Below are 16,881 nucleotides of genomic sequence, written 5' to 3'. Positions count from 1 at the left end.
CCATGGGGACACTGAGGCACCAAGACAGTATTCAGAGAAAACATTAAGAACATTCCTAGTTCATCACAAGCACCAAGCGCTTTGCAACGGAAGTTGGTATGTTTTAAAGAAGGGGGAAACTGAAGCAGCGAGTGGGGAAGGGACTTGCCCAAGGTCACCCAGCAGGCCAGTGGCAGAGGCAGGAAGTGAACCCAGGCGTTGTATCCACAAGGCTGCGCTGCCTCTGCTCCAGGATGAGAGCGAGAGTGAGCCACACGTGACAGATGTTGCTCACATCCCCTGCGGGCGGGTGCCCAGATCCCAGGGTGGTGAGGGCACGGGCAGACCCTGCATGGAATGGCGTTGCCTCTTTGGGCTGAGCAGTTAGCTGTGCGGGGCTGGCTAGGAGGAGAGATGGATGCCAGGAGCCAGGTCTGTGCTTGGTGGGATTTTGTTTATTTACAGAGAACGTGCCCAGAGTCCTGGTTCCCTGGGCACCGTGGGTACAAACAGCAGCAGGCAGTTCCCTTGCTCTGAAGTCCCCACATCTGCTCTTGCAGAGAGCTCTGTGCTCAGCCAGCTCTGCCTCTCGGCTCCCTCCCAGAGCCACACTCACAGCTCCTCTCCTGCCGTCTCCCTCCAGCCCCCACAGGCTGCAATCCCGGCCTTGCGACTGGGAAACCTCACAGCCCCCACGGCTCTGCTCTGAGCTGCCATGTGCCGTGGGCAGTCCCTCCTTGGCTGGAGTTGTCTCGGCTGCATGATGAGGGCTTCATTGCTCCTTCCAGTGGTGTCTGAAGGAGGGCGCTTGGCACAGCCTGTGGCTTTGGGCTTGTCTACTCCTGGCGTTGTTCCTGACAACCTCCCTTTGTGGCTGCACTTATCCCAGAACAATGGTGCCGTGTTCTTAGCTTGGCTGGGCTGGGCTGGAAGGGGCCTCGAGCCCAGCCTCCGGCGCTGAGGCAGGACCAAGCAGTCCTACCCCCTCCCTGATTTCGTGGCCTTCCTGTTAGGAGCACACTCACAGGAAGTGAACCGAGAATAGCTGCTGAGCTTTAAATCCACACCCTATTTTAGTCCACGGGAATGTTCGAGTGGAGACAAGCCCCAGCCTTGACAGTCACTGGCAACTTTCAGCTCCGCAGTGTGGGAGACTAGCTCTCCGCTGGGCTCGTTGCTTGGGGCAGGTCCTGCCAGCCGCCCTGGGGTGCCATGGCCAACCAGCAGCCTGGGGCGGTGCCAGGGGTGGAGGGGGAAGAGGGTTCCCCAGCAGGTTAGTTGGAATAACCCCCAGGTGCCCTGCTGCCTGTCCAGTGCCAGACCTGCTGCCCCTCAGGCCCTGCGGCGTCTTTTCCAGGGGTCTGGATGATGAAGATGTCATCAGCGTAGCGCAAGTAGAGGAGGGGCCTTAGGGGACGAGAGCTGGGGAAGCGTTGCTGTTGCTCTTCTTGCTCTGATCCCTCAGACAGAGACAAACCCCCACAGGGTCTCTAGCAAGCGTTCTCGAAGTACAGTTCCCACCACTGACCGAACGAGACGGGTACCCAGGACAGGCCCAGCAAGGAAAAGAACAGGCCACCACTGGCCATCACGTACAGCCCCCAGCTAAAACCTCTATCAACCATCTCCAACCCATCCTGGAAAACGGTCCCCCACTCTCACAGACCTTGGGAGACAGGCCAGTCCTCGCTTACAGACACCCCCCAACCTGGAGCAAATACTGACCAGCAACTACACACCACACCACAGAAACACTAACCCAGGAACCAAACCTGCAACAAACCCCAGTGCCAACTCTGTCCACGTGTCTATTCAAGTGACACCATCATAGCACCTAACCACACCAGCCAGACGTCGGGCTCGTTCCCCTGCACATCTACCAATGTGACATGCACCATCGTGTGCCAGCAATGCCCCTCTGCCAGTGCATTGGCCAAACCGGACAGTCTCTACGCAAAAGGATAAATGGACACAAGTGGGACATCAGGAACGGAAACATGCAGAAGCCAGGAGGAGACACTTCAATCTCCCTGGACACTCAATAACAGACGTAACAGTAGCCATCCTGCAGCAAAAAAACTTCTCCAACGAAAAACTGCAGAACTGGAATTAATTTGCAAACTGGACACCATCAAATTAGGCCTTAATAAAGACTGGGAGTGGATGGATCACTACAAAAACTAATTCCCCCCTGCTGATACTCACCCCTTCTTGTCACGTGTTGGAAATGGGCCACCTTGATTGCACTGGGCTCATTAGCACTACAAAAGTAACAAAGTGGGTATTCACCCACGAAAGCTCATGCTCCAAAACGTCATTAGTCTATAAGGTGCCGTAGGATTCTTTGCTGCTTTTACAGATCCAGACTAACACGGCTCCCCTCTGATACTTTCCCTCCCTTGGTATTCAGCCCTCCTTGTCAACTGTTGAGAATAGGCCACTTCCACCTTCATTGAATTGGCTCATTAGCACTGACCCCCCACTTGGTAAGGCTACTCCCATCTGTTCATGGGCTGTGTGTTTATACCTTCCTACTCTGTGCATCCGATGAAGTGGGTTTTAGCTTCTGCCCAAATAAATGTGTTAGTTTCTAAGGTGCCACCGGACTCCAGTTGTTTTTGCTGATACAGACTGACACGGCTGCCCCACTGAAACCTGTCCAGCAGTAGAACCAATCACCTTTCCAGTGAGGGTCGCAGCCAGGTTTTACGTCATTTTCCTTTCTCTTTCAGCACTGGCCCTTTTAGCCAGAAGGAAACTTTATAATTTACAAAACCAACAAACCGCAGGCTTCCCAAAGCAGAGAGACCGTGTCCAAGTGTAGGAAAAATGCTGAATCTCAACCCACAGCCACTCTGGAGCATGAGGGGAGCCGCTCGTGTTTCATCTCCCTTCATTTTGTGGTCCCAAGTCTTTGGGAGCTCATCTGGTGGGGACAAGCCTCCTCCGAATTGGAAGGTAGGATGAGGCCCCGTTTAATTCCTTGCCAGTGTCCCATCCCTGGGGACACGGGGGGTGGAACAGGCTGATTTGAGGGCGGCAGCAGTGGGACACGCTCTGCAAGGCTGCGTTTGGGCTCTGGGGGCCGTGTTTTCGACAGACAAACAGCAGCTCCCCACGGAGACAGAGGCTTTTATCCTGTGTGCAGAGAAACAAAGTGGACCAGAAATTAGACCAGATGACTATTCGTACAGTGCCTGGCACAATGGGCCTTGAGCCTCAGTGCTACCGTAATTCACCCAATAAATAATGTAGAGCGTCCACACGGTGGGGTGGTGGGGCTGCTACCGTAATACACCAGAAAACAGCGTGGAAGGTCCCGTTCCTTCAACCTTCAAACGCAGAAGGACCTAAAGCCAAAGTGGTGCCGGGGGCGGGGGGCAGCGGGGAGTTATGCGGGCGCTGTGCCCCACAGTCAGCGCTGATGCCAGTGCCCCAGCATGGTGCTGTGGGGGGCAGTGTGCTAGGAGCAGGGAATGGCGCGGGTGACTCGGCAGGGGCGCTCTCCGCTTTGGGGCGTTGCTCAGCACAATGCAGGGGGGGCTGTGCTGCAGGGAGCTGGGGGGGCCTCAGCAGGGGGCGATCTCCCCTTGAAGTCAGCGCTGCCCCCACTGCTCCAGCCTGGGGCCAGGGGTGCTGTGCTGCCAGGGGGCAGTGTCTTTGGGATGTGGGGAACCCAGGGGCGTGAGGAGCACAGGGGAGAGCCCAGGGACCCTCAGCGTCCTGGCCCTGGCCAGAACTCGGGGCCGGCTCAGCCTGAGTCCCGGAGAAGGAGGTTTGAGGTGGGATGCGCCGGGGCAGGGGCCGCTGGGCAAATCCTGGGCAGGATGTGAGAGGTGGGAACTCACCCTTGGCTGGGAGGAATCATCCCACCTCAAGCAGCCCCCCCCACGTCTGCCCCCCACACTCCCAGGAGCCCGGGGAGGAAGCAGCGGCCGGGTTGGCAGGAGGGAGGCCAGGAGTATGGTGATGGGTCAAGCCCCCTTCTAATCCCCACGAGCCCTTCGCCCCGGTGCCTTCTGACTCAGGTTGTTCAGCCCTAAATTGCTGGGCTCTCCCCCCACACCCTGACACGCCAAGAGCTGCCCCACGGCCTGTTAACACCCCAGCCATGAGCCGAGCAGCGTCTCTCCAGGCCCAGTTTGGAGCCACCGGGTGCGAAATCCCCAGTCCCTCGGGGCCGGCCTGGCAGCGGGGCCGGGGAGCCCTGCAGCTGACACGTGCCTTGGGGGCTCACGCTGCATGAAGCTGCTGGCTCAGCAGATGGGGCGAGCGTTTCCCTCTCCGTGACTCAGCGTGTGGGCTGTGCTGCCTGCCACAAACACCACGTGGCTGCTGCCAGCGGAGAACCGGCGAAGCCAGCGGCAAAGCGCCAGGCCGGTGCGGCGGGGAGAGCAGACCTGCCTGAAGCCTTGAATAGCCTTGCCCCTCCTGTCCCCGAGGATCTCAAAGCGCCATGCAGATGGGCACAGGGGTGAGCCAGGAGCGCCCCACAAAAATGGCAAAACTCGCATCTGAATCCATGGCTGCCGAGGGCCAATCCTGGGGGGGAGCTGGGCTGGCCTCAGCCCGGGGCCCAGCGCCAGGTTTGGGGGCAGCAGCGGCGCACTATGGACTGCGGGAAGGGCTGGGCTGGGATCCTGGGGCAGGTGGGTGAGGATGAGGAAAACCCAAGCAATGCGCCTCGCCCGCCCACAGGACATTGTGGGCAGGGAGGGGGCAGCCCCCAGCCAGGGCAGCAGTGGTTCCAGGGGACTCTGCAGATCCTCCTCCCAATCTCGTTTCCCACCCCCCACCTGCTCTGTCCCAGTCACCTGCCTCCCTCGGCCCCGAGCCGGGCCCACCCATCCCTCCAGTGTGGGGAGCTGCTCATCTGGACACTTGCCCTGCGGTCCTGGCTGGCTGCCCCACTCTGAGCGAGGGGGGCTTCACCCCAGAGCTGGGAGCTCCCCGAGGGGCTGTGCTGGGAGAGCAGGGAAAGGGAAGGGGGGACGTGGGACCCTTGGGGGGCTCTGGCTCAGATCCAGCCCCAGGGCAGGGGCTGGTCAGCTCAGGCGGCCTGTCCCCTCTAGGCGGTGCCGGTTCGGACCTGGTCCCAGGGCTGGGGGGACTGGCTGACTGGGGAAGAGATTCGTTAGAGCAGCCTGGCGGGAAGTGGGTCAGGTCTGGTGCCAGTCACTGGTTGTTCCCCTCCCAGACGTCTCGCTTTGTCCCCCAGGCCTGAACGAGCTGCAGGCTGGTGTGGAAAGCCCCCAGGGTGACCCAGCCGGGGAGGAATTCCCCGTGGGGCTGGGTGGGTGCCCTGGGGAAGTGCTCACGCAGCGTCCGAACCGCAGAGCCCCGGCTCAGTACCCAGGTGTTTGGGGAAGTCTCTCTAATCCCCTCGCCAGTGCCGGCCTGTCCACACGGCGCTGACCCGGTGACTTTGGCCTGCGCCAGGCAGTGTTGGGAGGTGGTTTGTGACCCACAGGGAGGACGCTGCACTGGGATTCAGACACCTGGGCACTGGTCCTGGGCAGGTCACGACCCCTTGCTGGGCCTCTCTTTTCACTTTTGTCTAATTAGGCCGGGGTCTGGGCAGCACCCGGCCCAACAGGGTCCTGATCTCAGCCGGGGTCTGGGCAGCGCCTGGCACGATGCGGCCCTAATCTTGCCTGGGTCTGGGCAGCGCCCGGCGTGACGGGGCCCTGATCTCGGCCGGGGTCTGAGCAGTGCCCGGCCCAACAGGGCCCTGATCTCAGCCAGGGCCCAGAAGGGTGGGAATGGGGGTTGGCCCCCCAGATTTATAGCAAAGTGCACAATGCTGGATCTGCCTGGGATGGCCCTGGGGCTTGTGCAGCGGGAGCGCAGAGAACACAGGGAAACTGAGGCACGGGGCAGGGATGTGACTTGCCCAAGGGCACAGAGCAGGCCAGCAGCAGAACTAGACATAGAACTGAGGAGTCCTGGCTCCCCTCCCTCCACCCACCTTGCTCCTCCCCACTAGACCCCACTCCCCACCCAGCGCTGGGGTAGAAACCAGGAGTCCTGGTTCCCAGCCCCCGCTGCACTAACCTCTAGATATCACCCCCCCTCCCAGAAAGAGTGAACAGGGTTGCTCTTTGATTAGCACCATTAGGTTTCAGGGTGAACGGCCCCTCCCCCAGTGCTGCTGTGCGGGCTGTCATGAGGGCGGCTTGGCTCTGCTTCTCACAGCCACAGGATGTGCTGGGGTGGGGCAGGGAGCCGGGGAGCAGCCCCCAGTGCTGTTCGCTCAGCAGCCAGGTTGTCGGTGCTTGAGCAGCTGCCTGTGCCCCGGGCGGTTCCCACGTCCCAGCACTGCGAGTCGGGTTGCCCATGCTCCTGTGGGATCACCACGCTGCACCCCCATGGGCTAGAGCCCCCTGCACTCCCAGAGCCAGGGACAGAACCCAGGAGTCCTGGCTCCCAGCCCTCCCCCCCCGCACTGATCCAGTGGACCCCACTCCCCTCACAGAGCTGGGGAGAACCCAGGAGTCCTGGCTTCCAGCCCCCTCCTGCTCTAACCACCAGCCCCCACTCCCCTCCCAGAGCCAGGGACAGATCCCAGGAGTCCTGACCCCCAGCCCCAACCCAATAAGCCAGAATCCCCAGGCCTGGCAGGCCTGGGGTGGAAGGGCTGGGTGCTTGCACCCAAGGGAGCAGGCTGGGGCTTGCCTGGCAGGGAGGAGGAGACAGACAGACAGAACACAGCACAGCACTCCAGGGGCCGCGGGCGGATGAACTGGTTGAGCAGAAGGGCTGGGTGCCAGGCGGTGCAGCTGGGGGCCGATTCTGCAGGGATAGTGCCCTGGCTGCATCCCCACAGGAGGGCACACGGGGGTCAGATTCCCCCAGACAGGCAGGAGGATCCGGAGGCTCCGGCCTATTGGGACCCCAGGAGGAAACACGGTGCCCAGCCCTGGGGGCCAGGGAAGAGGGTGCTGCTCCCACAGTGGGCACCGTGCAGGAGCCCAGGGATCAAATGTCTCCCCCAAACCCTGGCAGAGGCAGAGGTCAGACATTTCTGCCCCCTCCCCTCCGTGGAAGCAGTAGGGAAGTATTAGGGTTGGGGGCCATTGCCCCCCATTTCTCCCCATCCTGCCCAGACCTAAGACCTTGCCCCAGACTTGAATTTCTGTCCGGTGGGCCCCATGTCGCCCCTTCCCCTGCCTGGAACTGGTCACCTCCAGCTGGGTGAACCTTGGCACCCAGGGCCGTCTGGGGTGGGATGCAGCCTGGCACCTGGGTTTGGGGTACAGGAACCAATGGGGCTGGGAAGCCCTTCCAGCCCGAGGGACCCCCAGCATCCAGCCCAGCCCCCAGGGCAGGGATGGGATGGGGCAGACGGGACTCTGGACGGCTGCTCCCAAATAGGCGAATCCTGGCAGCCCCTTGGCATCTTCCCACCTGCCACCCTGGCAGCTCCCATCACCCCGGCAGCTGTTGCTTCGTCTCCGGGGAATGTGGCTGGGGAGGGGCAGGGCCCGGAGCCGCACAAGGCACCGGGGGGCAGATAGAGGAGGAAGGGGCTGGGATCAAGGGCTAGAGGGTGAGAGGCAGGGGGTGCTATGCAGGGGGGGGTGTCACAGAGTCCCCGGGCGATGCTCTGGAACTGCTCCCCACAAAGCCAGGCAGGACTTTGGGGAGCCTCCTCTCCCTTGGAGCAGACTGTCTGCAGGGCAAGAAGCTCCCACGGCTTCACCTCCTGGGTCTGACCTTGGAGCATTCAGCATCCTCTGCCCCTCCGTGCGCTTCCCACAGCGAGTCCACCCCAGCGGGGTCCTGGGGAAGCCACCGGGTCCTGCACCCCCACTTTGCAGTCAGATGTGACTCTCAGCCAGCCAGTAACACAGAGGTTTATTTGATGACAGGAACAGGGTCTAAAACAGAGCTTGTAGGTACAGAGAACCAGACCCCTCGCCCGGGTCCATTCTGGGGGTGTGTGACCCAGACCCCCACGTCTGCACTTCACTCCTCGTCCCCAGCCAGCTCCAGACTGAAACACCCCCCCAGCCCCTCCTCTCTGCTCAGCTCCTTTCCGGGGCCAGGAGGTCGTCTGATCTCTCTGTCTCCCACACCTTTAGCATCCCCGGAAGGGGGGAAGGGCCTGGGTCATTAGCTGCCAGGCAACAGAGGGTTGGCCAGAAACTGAGGCCCCCCCACAGTATTCAGAGAAAACATTAAGAACAGTCCCACTTTGTCACGGGGTGACAGCAAGACGCACCTGCACTTGTGGGGTTGGGAGGGCGAGATGGAATCAAGGACCCCTAGCCAGGTGCTGAGATGCGGCTGCCTCTGGGTGGGACACATGGGCCACGGGGGCTGCATTCCCCAGCGCTGGGTGTGGTGGTTCCTACTGTGCTCTGGCTCCCATCATTCCTCCCATGTGCCTTCATGCCCAGGGAGTGGTGAGACCCCCCATCCCAGTGGTGCATTGAAATCCTCTGACCCCAGGCTGCAGTCTGAGCCTCCTTTCCCTGGGGAGAGGGAGCTGAGCTGTCTTCCAGTGCTCCTGGAGGATTCACCCATGGGACCCATCCCTATTGTGTCTGCATTAGGCACAGCCACTGCCCCTTCCGCCTGCCCGAACAGGGTATTGTTCCTCCCAGCTGGGCAGTGCCAGCCGAACGCACACAGAGCCAGTGGAGCATCCCTAACCCTGTAGCTGGCAGCGCCCCAGACCCCGGACCCCTGAGCTGCCTCTGAGCTGGGACTCCCTCCCCCACCCGAATCCGGACAGCTGGCTCCTGGGGAGGGGTATTAGGGGCGCGCGATAGCAAGGAAATGGCAAAAACTGGGACAGCGTGGCTGAGATTGGGGGGCATCGGCAGAGCTGTTGGGGGAGGGGGAGCCCAGGGCTGGGATAGCAGGGGCCTGCAGGTTGGGGTTGAGGGGCACCAGCAGAGCTGGGGGGGAGCCCAGGGCTGGGCTAGCGGGGGGCTGTGGGTCAGGAGTGAGGGGCACCAGTGGAGCTAGGGGGTAGGGCTGGGATTGCAGGGGGCTGCAGGTTGGGGTTGGGGGGGGCCTGGGCTGGGCTAGCGTGTCGGGAGTGAGGGGCCCCAGCAGAGCTGCGGGGGGAGCCCTGGGCAGGGCTAGCGGGGGGCTGAAGGTCAGGAGTGAGGGGCACTGGCAGAGCTGAGGAGGGAGCCCAGGGTGGGATAGCAGGGGGCTGCAGGTTGGGGTTGGGGGGGGCTGATCTGGGCTAGCAGGGGCTGCAGGTTGGGAGTGAGGAGCACCGGCAGGGTTGAGGGGGGAGTCCTGGGCTGGGATAGCAGGGGCTGTGGGTCAGGGTTGAGGGGCACCATGGGAGCCCAGGCTTTGGGCTTTGCCTGTCGTTCACTGACTGATCACCCCTCACCCAACCCCCTGGTCCCAGACTCCCCAATACCAATCCAGGCTGCATGGCCCCCCGCCCCGCAGGATGCCGTGGGACTCTGTCCCATCCCCTCCCCTCCCCTTCTCACCACCCTGTGGCCCCTGCCCGCAGCGTAGCCCCTGGGTAGCGGATGGGATGGCCTGGACGGGGGCACTGCAGTACCCTTCCCCTGCCGCAGCCAGCTCCAGGCTGCGCCAGGCCCCAACCACCACCCCCGGCCGGGCCCCTGCAGCTGGGTGGTGCCGAGGATGGGGGCAGCTGGTGCGGTGCCAGGGACTCTGGCATGCGGGGACAGAATTAGCATCTGAATGCGGAGGGTGGCGGGTCCGTGCTGGGAGCTGGGCCAGGCTGTCAGGCCTCCCAGCTGCTCCCCAGTGCAGGTCCGGGGGGGGGGCGCGAGGGGGGCAGCCTCTTCCTTGCTGCCCTGAGGTCAGAGCTAGGCCAAGCCCCCGGAGGCTGATGTTGCTGCCCCGGGCCAGGTTTTCCCCCGCCCCGAAACGATTCCCTAGCACTGGGGGGCCCTGCCCCCAGCCCCACCCCAGAGACCAGTTCCCAGCTCAGCCACTCTTCCCACAGTGAAGGGTTCTGACATTCAGAGAGCGGGGCTGGGAGCCAGGATGCCTGGGTTCTCTCCTGGCTCTGGGAGGGGGGTGGGGGCTGGGGGCTGGTGGTCAGAGCGGGGGGCTGGGAGCCCGGACTCCTGGGTTCTCTCCCGGCTCTGGGAGGGGGGTGGGGGCTGGTGGTCAGAGCGAGAGGGAGCTGGGAGCCAGGATGCCTGGGTTCTCTCCCGGCTCTGGGAGGGGAGTGGGGGCTGGTGGTCAGAGCGGGGGGAGCTGGGAGGCAGGACTCCTGGGTTCTCTCCCCAGCACTGGGAAGGGGGAAGGGAGTGGAGTGGGGGCTGGTGGGTTAGAGCGGGGGGGCTGGGAGCCAGGATGCCTGGGTTCTCTCCCGGCTCTGGGAGGGGAGTGGGGGCTGGTGGTCAGAGCGGGGGGAGCTGGGAGGCAGGACTCCTGGGTTCTCTCCCCAGCACTGGAAGGGGAGTGGGGGCTGGTGGGTTAGAGCGGGGGGGGCTGGGAGCCAGGATGCCTGGGTTCTCTCCCGGCTCTGGGAGGGGGGTGGGGGCTGATGAGCCAGGATGCCTGGGTTCTCTCCCGGCTCTGGGAGGGGTGTGGGGGCTGGTGGTCAGAGCGGGGGGAGCTGGGAGGCAGGACTCCTGGGTTCTCTCCCCAGCGCTTTGAGGGGAGTAGGGGCTGGTGGTTAGAGCAGGGGGGGCTGGGAGCCAGGACTCCTGGGTTTTAGTCCTGGCTCTGCCCTGCAGCCCCCGTCTCAGCTCCTCGCCCTTTGCAGCCCAGACTTGCACCCCCGTGAAGGCTGCGCCGGGGCCGGGGGGGGGGGGAACGGGAGGTTCCCACGTGACCAGGCACCGGGCCAGGCTCCGGGACCCAGCACGTTACTCGCTGCAGCCTGGGACGCGGCCGGACGGTAAGCGCGGGGCTGGCGCGGGGGAGCCCCCGGGAGGGAGGGGGACCCGGGATTGTCCCGCGTGGAATTTGCGGGCGGAACGCGGCGCTGGGGGATTCGCCTGCCCCGCGCGGACAAGGCTCGGGGCTCAAAGCTGGATTCAATCGGGGGGTGTCCATGGCCCCCCCATTCGGAGCGCAGGACCAGGGGCTCCGACTCCTAATGCACCGCGGGGGGGGGGGGTCCCGGCCCATGGGGCAGAATCACGGTACGACCCCGGGATCCCCAGGGGCAGATGCTCCCAGCTGCCTTCGATGCCGTGGGAGGCATGGCCCTCCCCGGTCCCTGGACCCCAGCTCGGGCTCTGGCCCCTCGGGGTGTCCATGGGGCCCTGCTCTCGAGGGTGGCAGGGGATGGGCCCTGGGTCTCTGCCACCTGCCCCTCGCTGGGGGCAGATCACAGACCTGCTGAGCCATCCGACCCTCCCCTGCCAGCCCCGATCCTAGCGCGGAGCCCCCCTATTGGGTTAGTCACAGGGAGTCACCCCACGCTGGCCCTCGGGCAGTGCCCCTCCCGACGTGCCAGGGTGACCTAGGCACATGCTCTGGGGGTGGGGAGACAGGGCATCACTGGGTTCTGGGCCGGGTCAGGCTCCCCCCTCCGTCCCCCAGGGCGTCACACCCAGCCCCCAAGCTCCGTGCTGGGTCTGTGGAGCAAGGTCGGGCTACCTAGAGCCAAAGAGAGGGAAGCCCCCTCTGCCCCTCCCGCTGGTCTCACATATGCCCATATTGACCAGTGCTCAGAGGGAGCCTGAGGAGGCACCATGCTGCCCTGGGGTGCAGCTCCCGCCGAACGCCCTGGCTTTGTGCCGCTGCTCTGGGGCCCCGGGGACGAATGATACATTATAGGGCTCAGAGTGGGAGCCGATGAAGTGGATTTTAGCCCACGGAAGCTTATGCCCAAGTAAATTTGTTAGTCTCTAAGGTGCCACAAGGACTCCTGGTTCCTAGGGCTCAGAGAGACGCCACAGGGGGATTTTCAGAGTGCGCCGGGGAGAGGCCGGAGTTGGGGGAGGACAAGTGCCTGTTAGTGTTTGCATGATGGAAATGTTGACCAAGATCAGGGCCCCCGTTGTGACACGCGCTGCCCAGACCCTGACCGAGAGCAGGGCCCCGTTATACTGGGCACTGCCCAGACCCCGGCCGAGAGCAGGGCCCCATCGTGCTGGGCGCTGCCCAGACCCTGGCCGAGATCGGGGCCCCGTTGTGCCGGGCGCTGCCCAGACCCTGGCCGAGATCAGGGCCCCGTTATACTGGGCACTGCCCAGACCCCGGCTGAGATCGGGGCCCCGTTATACTGGGCACTGCCCAGACCCCGGCTGAGATCGGGGCCCCGTTATACTGGGCACTGCCCAGACCACGGCCGAGAGCAGGGCCCCGTTGTGCCGGGCGCTGCCCAGACCCTGGCCGAGATCAGGGCCCCGTTATACTGGGCACTGCCCAGACCCCGGCCGAGATCAGGGCCCTGTTATACTGGGCACTGCCCAGACTCCGGCTGAGATCGGGGCCCCGTTATACTGGGCACTGCCCAGACCCCGGCTGAGATCGGGGCCCCGTTATACTGGGCACTGCCCAGACCACGGCCGAGAGCAGGGCCCCGTTGTGCCGGGCGCTGCCCAGACCCTGGCCGAGATCAGGGCCCCGTTATACTGGGCACTGCCCAGACCCCGGCCGAGATCAGGGCCCTGTTATACTGGGCACTGCCCAGACTCCGGCTGAGATCGGGGCCCCGTTATACTGGGCACTGCCCAGACCACGGCCGAGAGCAGGGCCCCGTTGTGCCGGGCACTGCCCAGACCCTGGCCGAGATCAGGGCCCCGTTATACTGGGCACTGCCCAGACCCCGGCCGAGATCGGGGCCCCGTCATGCCGGGCGCTGCCCAGACCCCGGCCGAGATCAGGGCCCCCGTTGTGACACGCGCTGCCCAGACCCTGACCGAGAGCAGGGCCCCATCGTGCCGGGCACTGCCCAGACCCTGGCCGAGATCAGGGCCCCGTTATACTGGGCACTGCCCAGACCCCGGCCGAGATCAGGGCCCTGTTATACTGGGCACTGCCCAGACCCCGGCCGAGATCGGGGCCCCGTTATACTGGGCACTGCCCAGACCACGGCCGAGAGCAGGGCCCCGTTGTGCCGGGCACTGCCCAGACCCTGGCCGAGATCGGGGCCCCGTCATGCCGGGCGCTGCCCAGACCCCGGCCGAGATCGGGGCCCCGTCATGCCGGGCGCTGCCCAGACCCTGGCCGAGATCGGGGCCCCATCATGCCGGGCGCTGCCCAGACCCTGGCCGAGATCAGGGCCCCGTTATACTGGGCACTGCCCAGACCCCGGCCGAGAGCAGGGCCCCATCGTGCTGGGTGCTGCCCAGACCCTGGCCGAGATCGGGGCCCTGTTGTGCCGGGCGCTGCCCAGACCCTGGCCGAGATCGGGGCCCCATCGTGCCGGGCGCTGCCCAGACCCTGGCCGAGATTGGGGCCCCGTCGTGCCGGGTGCTGCCCAGACCCCGGCCGAGATCGGGGCCCCGTTGTGTCGGGCGCTGCACAAACCCGCAGTAAGAGAGTCCCTGCCCTAGCAGCATGACAGGGGTGGGGTGGGGAGGTAAATAGGGCACCTGGGAGAGGGAGCAGGTGTCATTCCCAATGCAGCTGTTCTCTGCATCCTTTGTCCTTGCCAGCCCAAGTGACCCGTCCCCATCTCTGCATCAGGCCCTGGCTCCTGGGAGAATTCGCAGCCACACCATGAATCCCTCCAGGCCATTCTATACAGAACAGGATCCCAGCCTGGCTCGCCCTTTGGTCCCGGCTGTCCCCCGCCCCCCAGCCCCAGCTGCTGTTATTCTGCCAGAGTTTGTTTGCCGGCCTGGCCCAGCCTGCAGCGGGTGTGTGCTACGGGGTGGGGGTGGGGGGATTTGAAACTAGCTGAACCCTGCAGGTGACAAAGGGGCTGTGGAGATTTGAGTCTTGAGGGGTTGGGGGGGAAAAAGCCCCAGTCCAGACACCCCCTGCGGGCGGAGGGAATTGGGGGGGAGCTGTTCCAGGCTCTGCCATGGCCTGAGGGATGGACAGGCCATGGGGGCCATGACCCAGCGCCCAGCTTTGCTGCAGGAGGCCCTGGGAGACCCGCCTGGCTCTGCCCCCCACGTCCCGGCCCCCTCGCCCGCTTGGTCCATGGGGCTAGGCCCCGGTGGCGGCAGGGCTGTGACGTCTCCAGCAGTGCCTGGCATGCCCCAGCGGAGCCAGCGCCTGCCAGCAGCCCCTGGGCTGGGTATTCAAAGGGAGTGTCTGGTATTTAACCGCCTGGCCCGGAGCTGAGGCACAGCCCCACAGCTGCTCTGCAGGGGTGGGGGGGGGGGCTTTCCGTCACCTTCCTGGGCTTTGGATCAGCCCCCCACCCCAGGCAAAGGTCCCCCCAGACTCCAGTGCCCCTCATTTTGCACAGGGCATCAGCTGATCCCTTCCCAGCTGCCTGGCAGCCAATCAGAGCGCGATGCCCTGGAGATTGAGACGCCCACACCCTGCTAGCCTGAGGGGGCACCAGTTGCTGCAAAGCGGCAGGGCACCGATGCCAAGCGAGGAGTGGGCAGAGCCAGCGGGGGAGTGGGGAGCCGGCGCTGGGATTCCTGGTGCTTTGAATACTTGGGGCGTGAGGGCCAGAGCACAGCACCGTGCGCAGCCCCAGACGCACTGCAGAAAGCAGGCGACGCAGGGCAGAGCCGGGAACTGGCGGCTCTTCTGGCTGCCTGAAGACTGAGGGCATGGAGGGGGAGCATCCCGCCGGGTTCACAGGCTGGGGGGGTTCGGGGGGGTGCATACACAGCGGTCTGTGATGTCCAAGTACAGATATGTGTGGTGGGGGAAGTGGCTGGGGGGTGCAGGGTGTTGGGGGGTGAGAGGCGAGAGCAGGAGCTCTGTGTGGGGGAGGTAGCATGGGGTGATCCAGGGGAGCCCCCCAATACCAGCCCCTGTGTGGAGTTCTGCCCCCCAGCCCCCTGCATTCTCCATGGCCCTGGTGGAGCCTGCCCCTTCAATTGCAGCCCCCTGGGCGCCCAGAGGCCGGTACATGGCCCCAGGGTCCTGATGTCCCTCTTCCCCTCTTCACAGTGCTCTCCTGGGGGGCTGGGGATGCCCCACACCCGAGCGTCCCCCCGCCGCTGAGCCACAGCAGCACCCCCCGTGGCAAGCAGGAGAGCCCCTGCTGCTGGCGAGCCGGAGCGGGCAGGGCCGCGCCATGTAGCACCCGCGGCGGCCACCGGCATGGAGCTGATCACGGCGGAGTCCCCAGCCCGGCTGGTCCGGCTCTACCGGGAGTATCACAACAATGAGCTCATCTCCCTGCATTACAACTACACGGGGAAGCTGCAGGCCAGCGGCAAGTACAAGGGCGGCCTGAAGGCCGATGCGGTGGCCTTCCTGGCTGTCTGCGCCCTCATCGTGCTGGAGAACCTGGTGGTGCTCCTGGCCATCTGGAGGAACAAGAAGTTCCACTCGCCCATGTTCTACCTGCTGGGCAACCTGACCCTGTCGGATCTGCTGGCCGGCCTGGCCTACACAGCCAACATCGCCATGTCGGGCGCCACCACCCTGCAGCTCACCCCGCTGCTGTGGTTCCTCCGGGAGGCGGGCGTCTTCATCACGCTGGCCGCCTCCGTCTTCAGCCTGCTGGCCATCGCCGTCGAGCGGCACATCACCATGAGCCGCAGGAAGCCCCACCACAGCGACAAGAAGGCCCGTATGTTCCTGCTGGTGGGGGCCACCTGGGCGGCTTCGGTGCTGCTGGGGCTGCTGCCGATCCTGGGCTGGAACTGCCTGGACAGGCTGGACAACTGCTCCACCGTTCTGCCGCTCTTCTCCAAGAGCTACATCCTCTTCTGCATCACCGTCTTCCTGGCCATCCTGGTGTCCATCACGGTGCTCTACGCCCGCGTCTTCCGCATGGTCAAGGGGAGCAGCCCGCGGCTGGGCACCCTGCGCAAAGGGATGCTGAAGCGCTCGCAGAAGTACATGGCCCTGCTCAAGACGGTCACCATCGTGGTGGGGACTTTTGTGGCCTGCTGGCTGCCCCTCTTCCTGCTGCTGCTGCTGGACGTGTGGTGCGAGGTGCAGGCCCAGGCCTGCCGTGTGCTCTACAAGGCCGATTACTTCCTGGGCTTGGCCATGATCAACTCCCTGCTCAACCCCATCATCTACACGCTGACCAGCAAGGACCTGCGCCGGGCCATCCTCAAACTGCTGTGCTGCCTGCTGGTGCGGCCGGCCGAGGACAGCCCGGCCCAGCGCTTCGGGATCCCCATCCTGGAGTGCAGCACCAGCAAATCAGAGCGCTCGTCCCACCGGCCCGAGGGGATCGATACCAGCCTGTCCACGGGCAACGGGACGCCCACCCCCATCAAGGTGCCGGTGCCCAGTGCCGAGTGCTGAGCCCCCCTCCCCAGCACTGGGGTAGGAGCGCAGCACGGGCCGGGGGAAGAGTCGGGACAGGTGCCCCTGCGACTTGGAATGGCTGGAGCCCTGGCTGCTTGGGAGGTGAGGGACCCCTGCCGGGATGCCCTGGGGTGCCCTGGGGTGCCCCCTGCTGGCCTGCTCTGTATGAAGCTTGTTGCTGGTCCGGGCAGCATATTTGTATGGCCCACCGCGTTAACACCTGTGGGCCCGAATCGGCTCACACAAGCTGCCTTAGCCATTCCCCCCACCAAATGTTCCAGTGCACAGAGCTGATCCCAGATCCCACGCCCCACATGGCCCCCTTGGCACAGAGCCGATCCCAGATCCCACGCCCCACATGGCCCCCCCGGCACAGAGCCGATCCCAGATCCCATGCCCTACATGGCCCCCCCAGCCCACCCGGCACAGAGCGGATCCCGCAGCCCACCGGCGCAGAGCCGATCCCGGATGCCACAGCCCCCCAGCTCAGAGCTGATCCCAGATCCCGCAGCCCCCTGGTGCAGAGTCAGTCTCGGATCCCACGCCCCACGTGGCTCAGAGCCAATCCCGGATCCTACGGCCCAT

The 16,881-nt window shown here is 64.6% G+C and overlaps 1 protein-coding gene across 1 annotated transcript; it reads left to right on the top strand.

Annotated features, from left to right (window-relative positions):
- The first annotated feature begins 10,753 nt into the window (after positions 1-10,753).
- On the top strand, positions 10,754-16,384 carry S1PR5 (sphingosine-1-phosphate receptor 5). Its single transcript, XM_030546064.1, has 2 exons — positions 10,754-10,837; positions 14,977-16,384. The coding sequence occupies exon 2, from the start codon at positions 15,130-15,132 to the stop codon at positions 16,291-16,293; it is 1,164 nt and encodes a 387-aa protein (XP_030401924.1). The 5' UTR covers positions 10,754-10,837; positions 14,977-15,129; the 3' UTR covers positions 16,294-16,384.
- The last annotated feature ends 497 nt before the right edge of the window (positions 16,385-16,881 follow it).

This window comes from Gopherus evgoodei, unplaced genomic scaffold (assembly GCF_007399415.2).
Source record: "Gopherus evgoodei ecotype Sinaloan lineage unplaced genomic scaffold, rGopEvg1_v1.p scaffold_40_arrow_ctg1, whole genome shotgun sequence".
NCBI classification, from domain to species: domain Eukaryota; kingdom Metazoa; phylum Chordata; order Testudines; family Testudinidae; genus Gopherus; species Gopherus evgoodei.
This window is presented reverse-complemented; position numbering and strand designations above follow the sequence as displayed.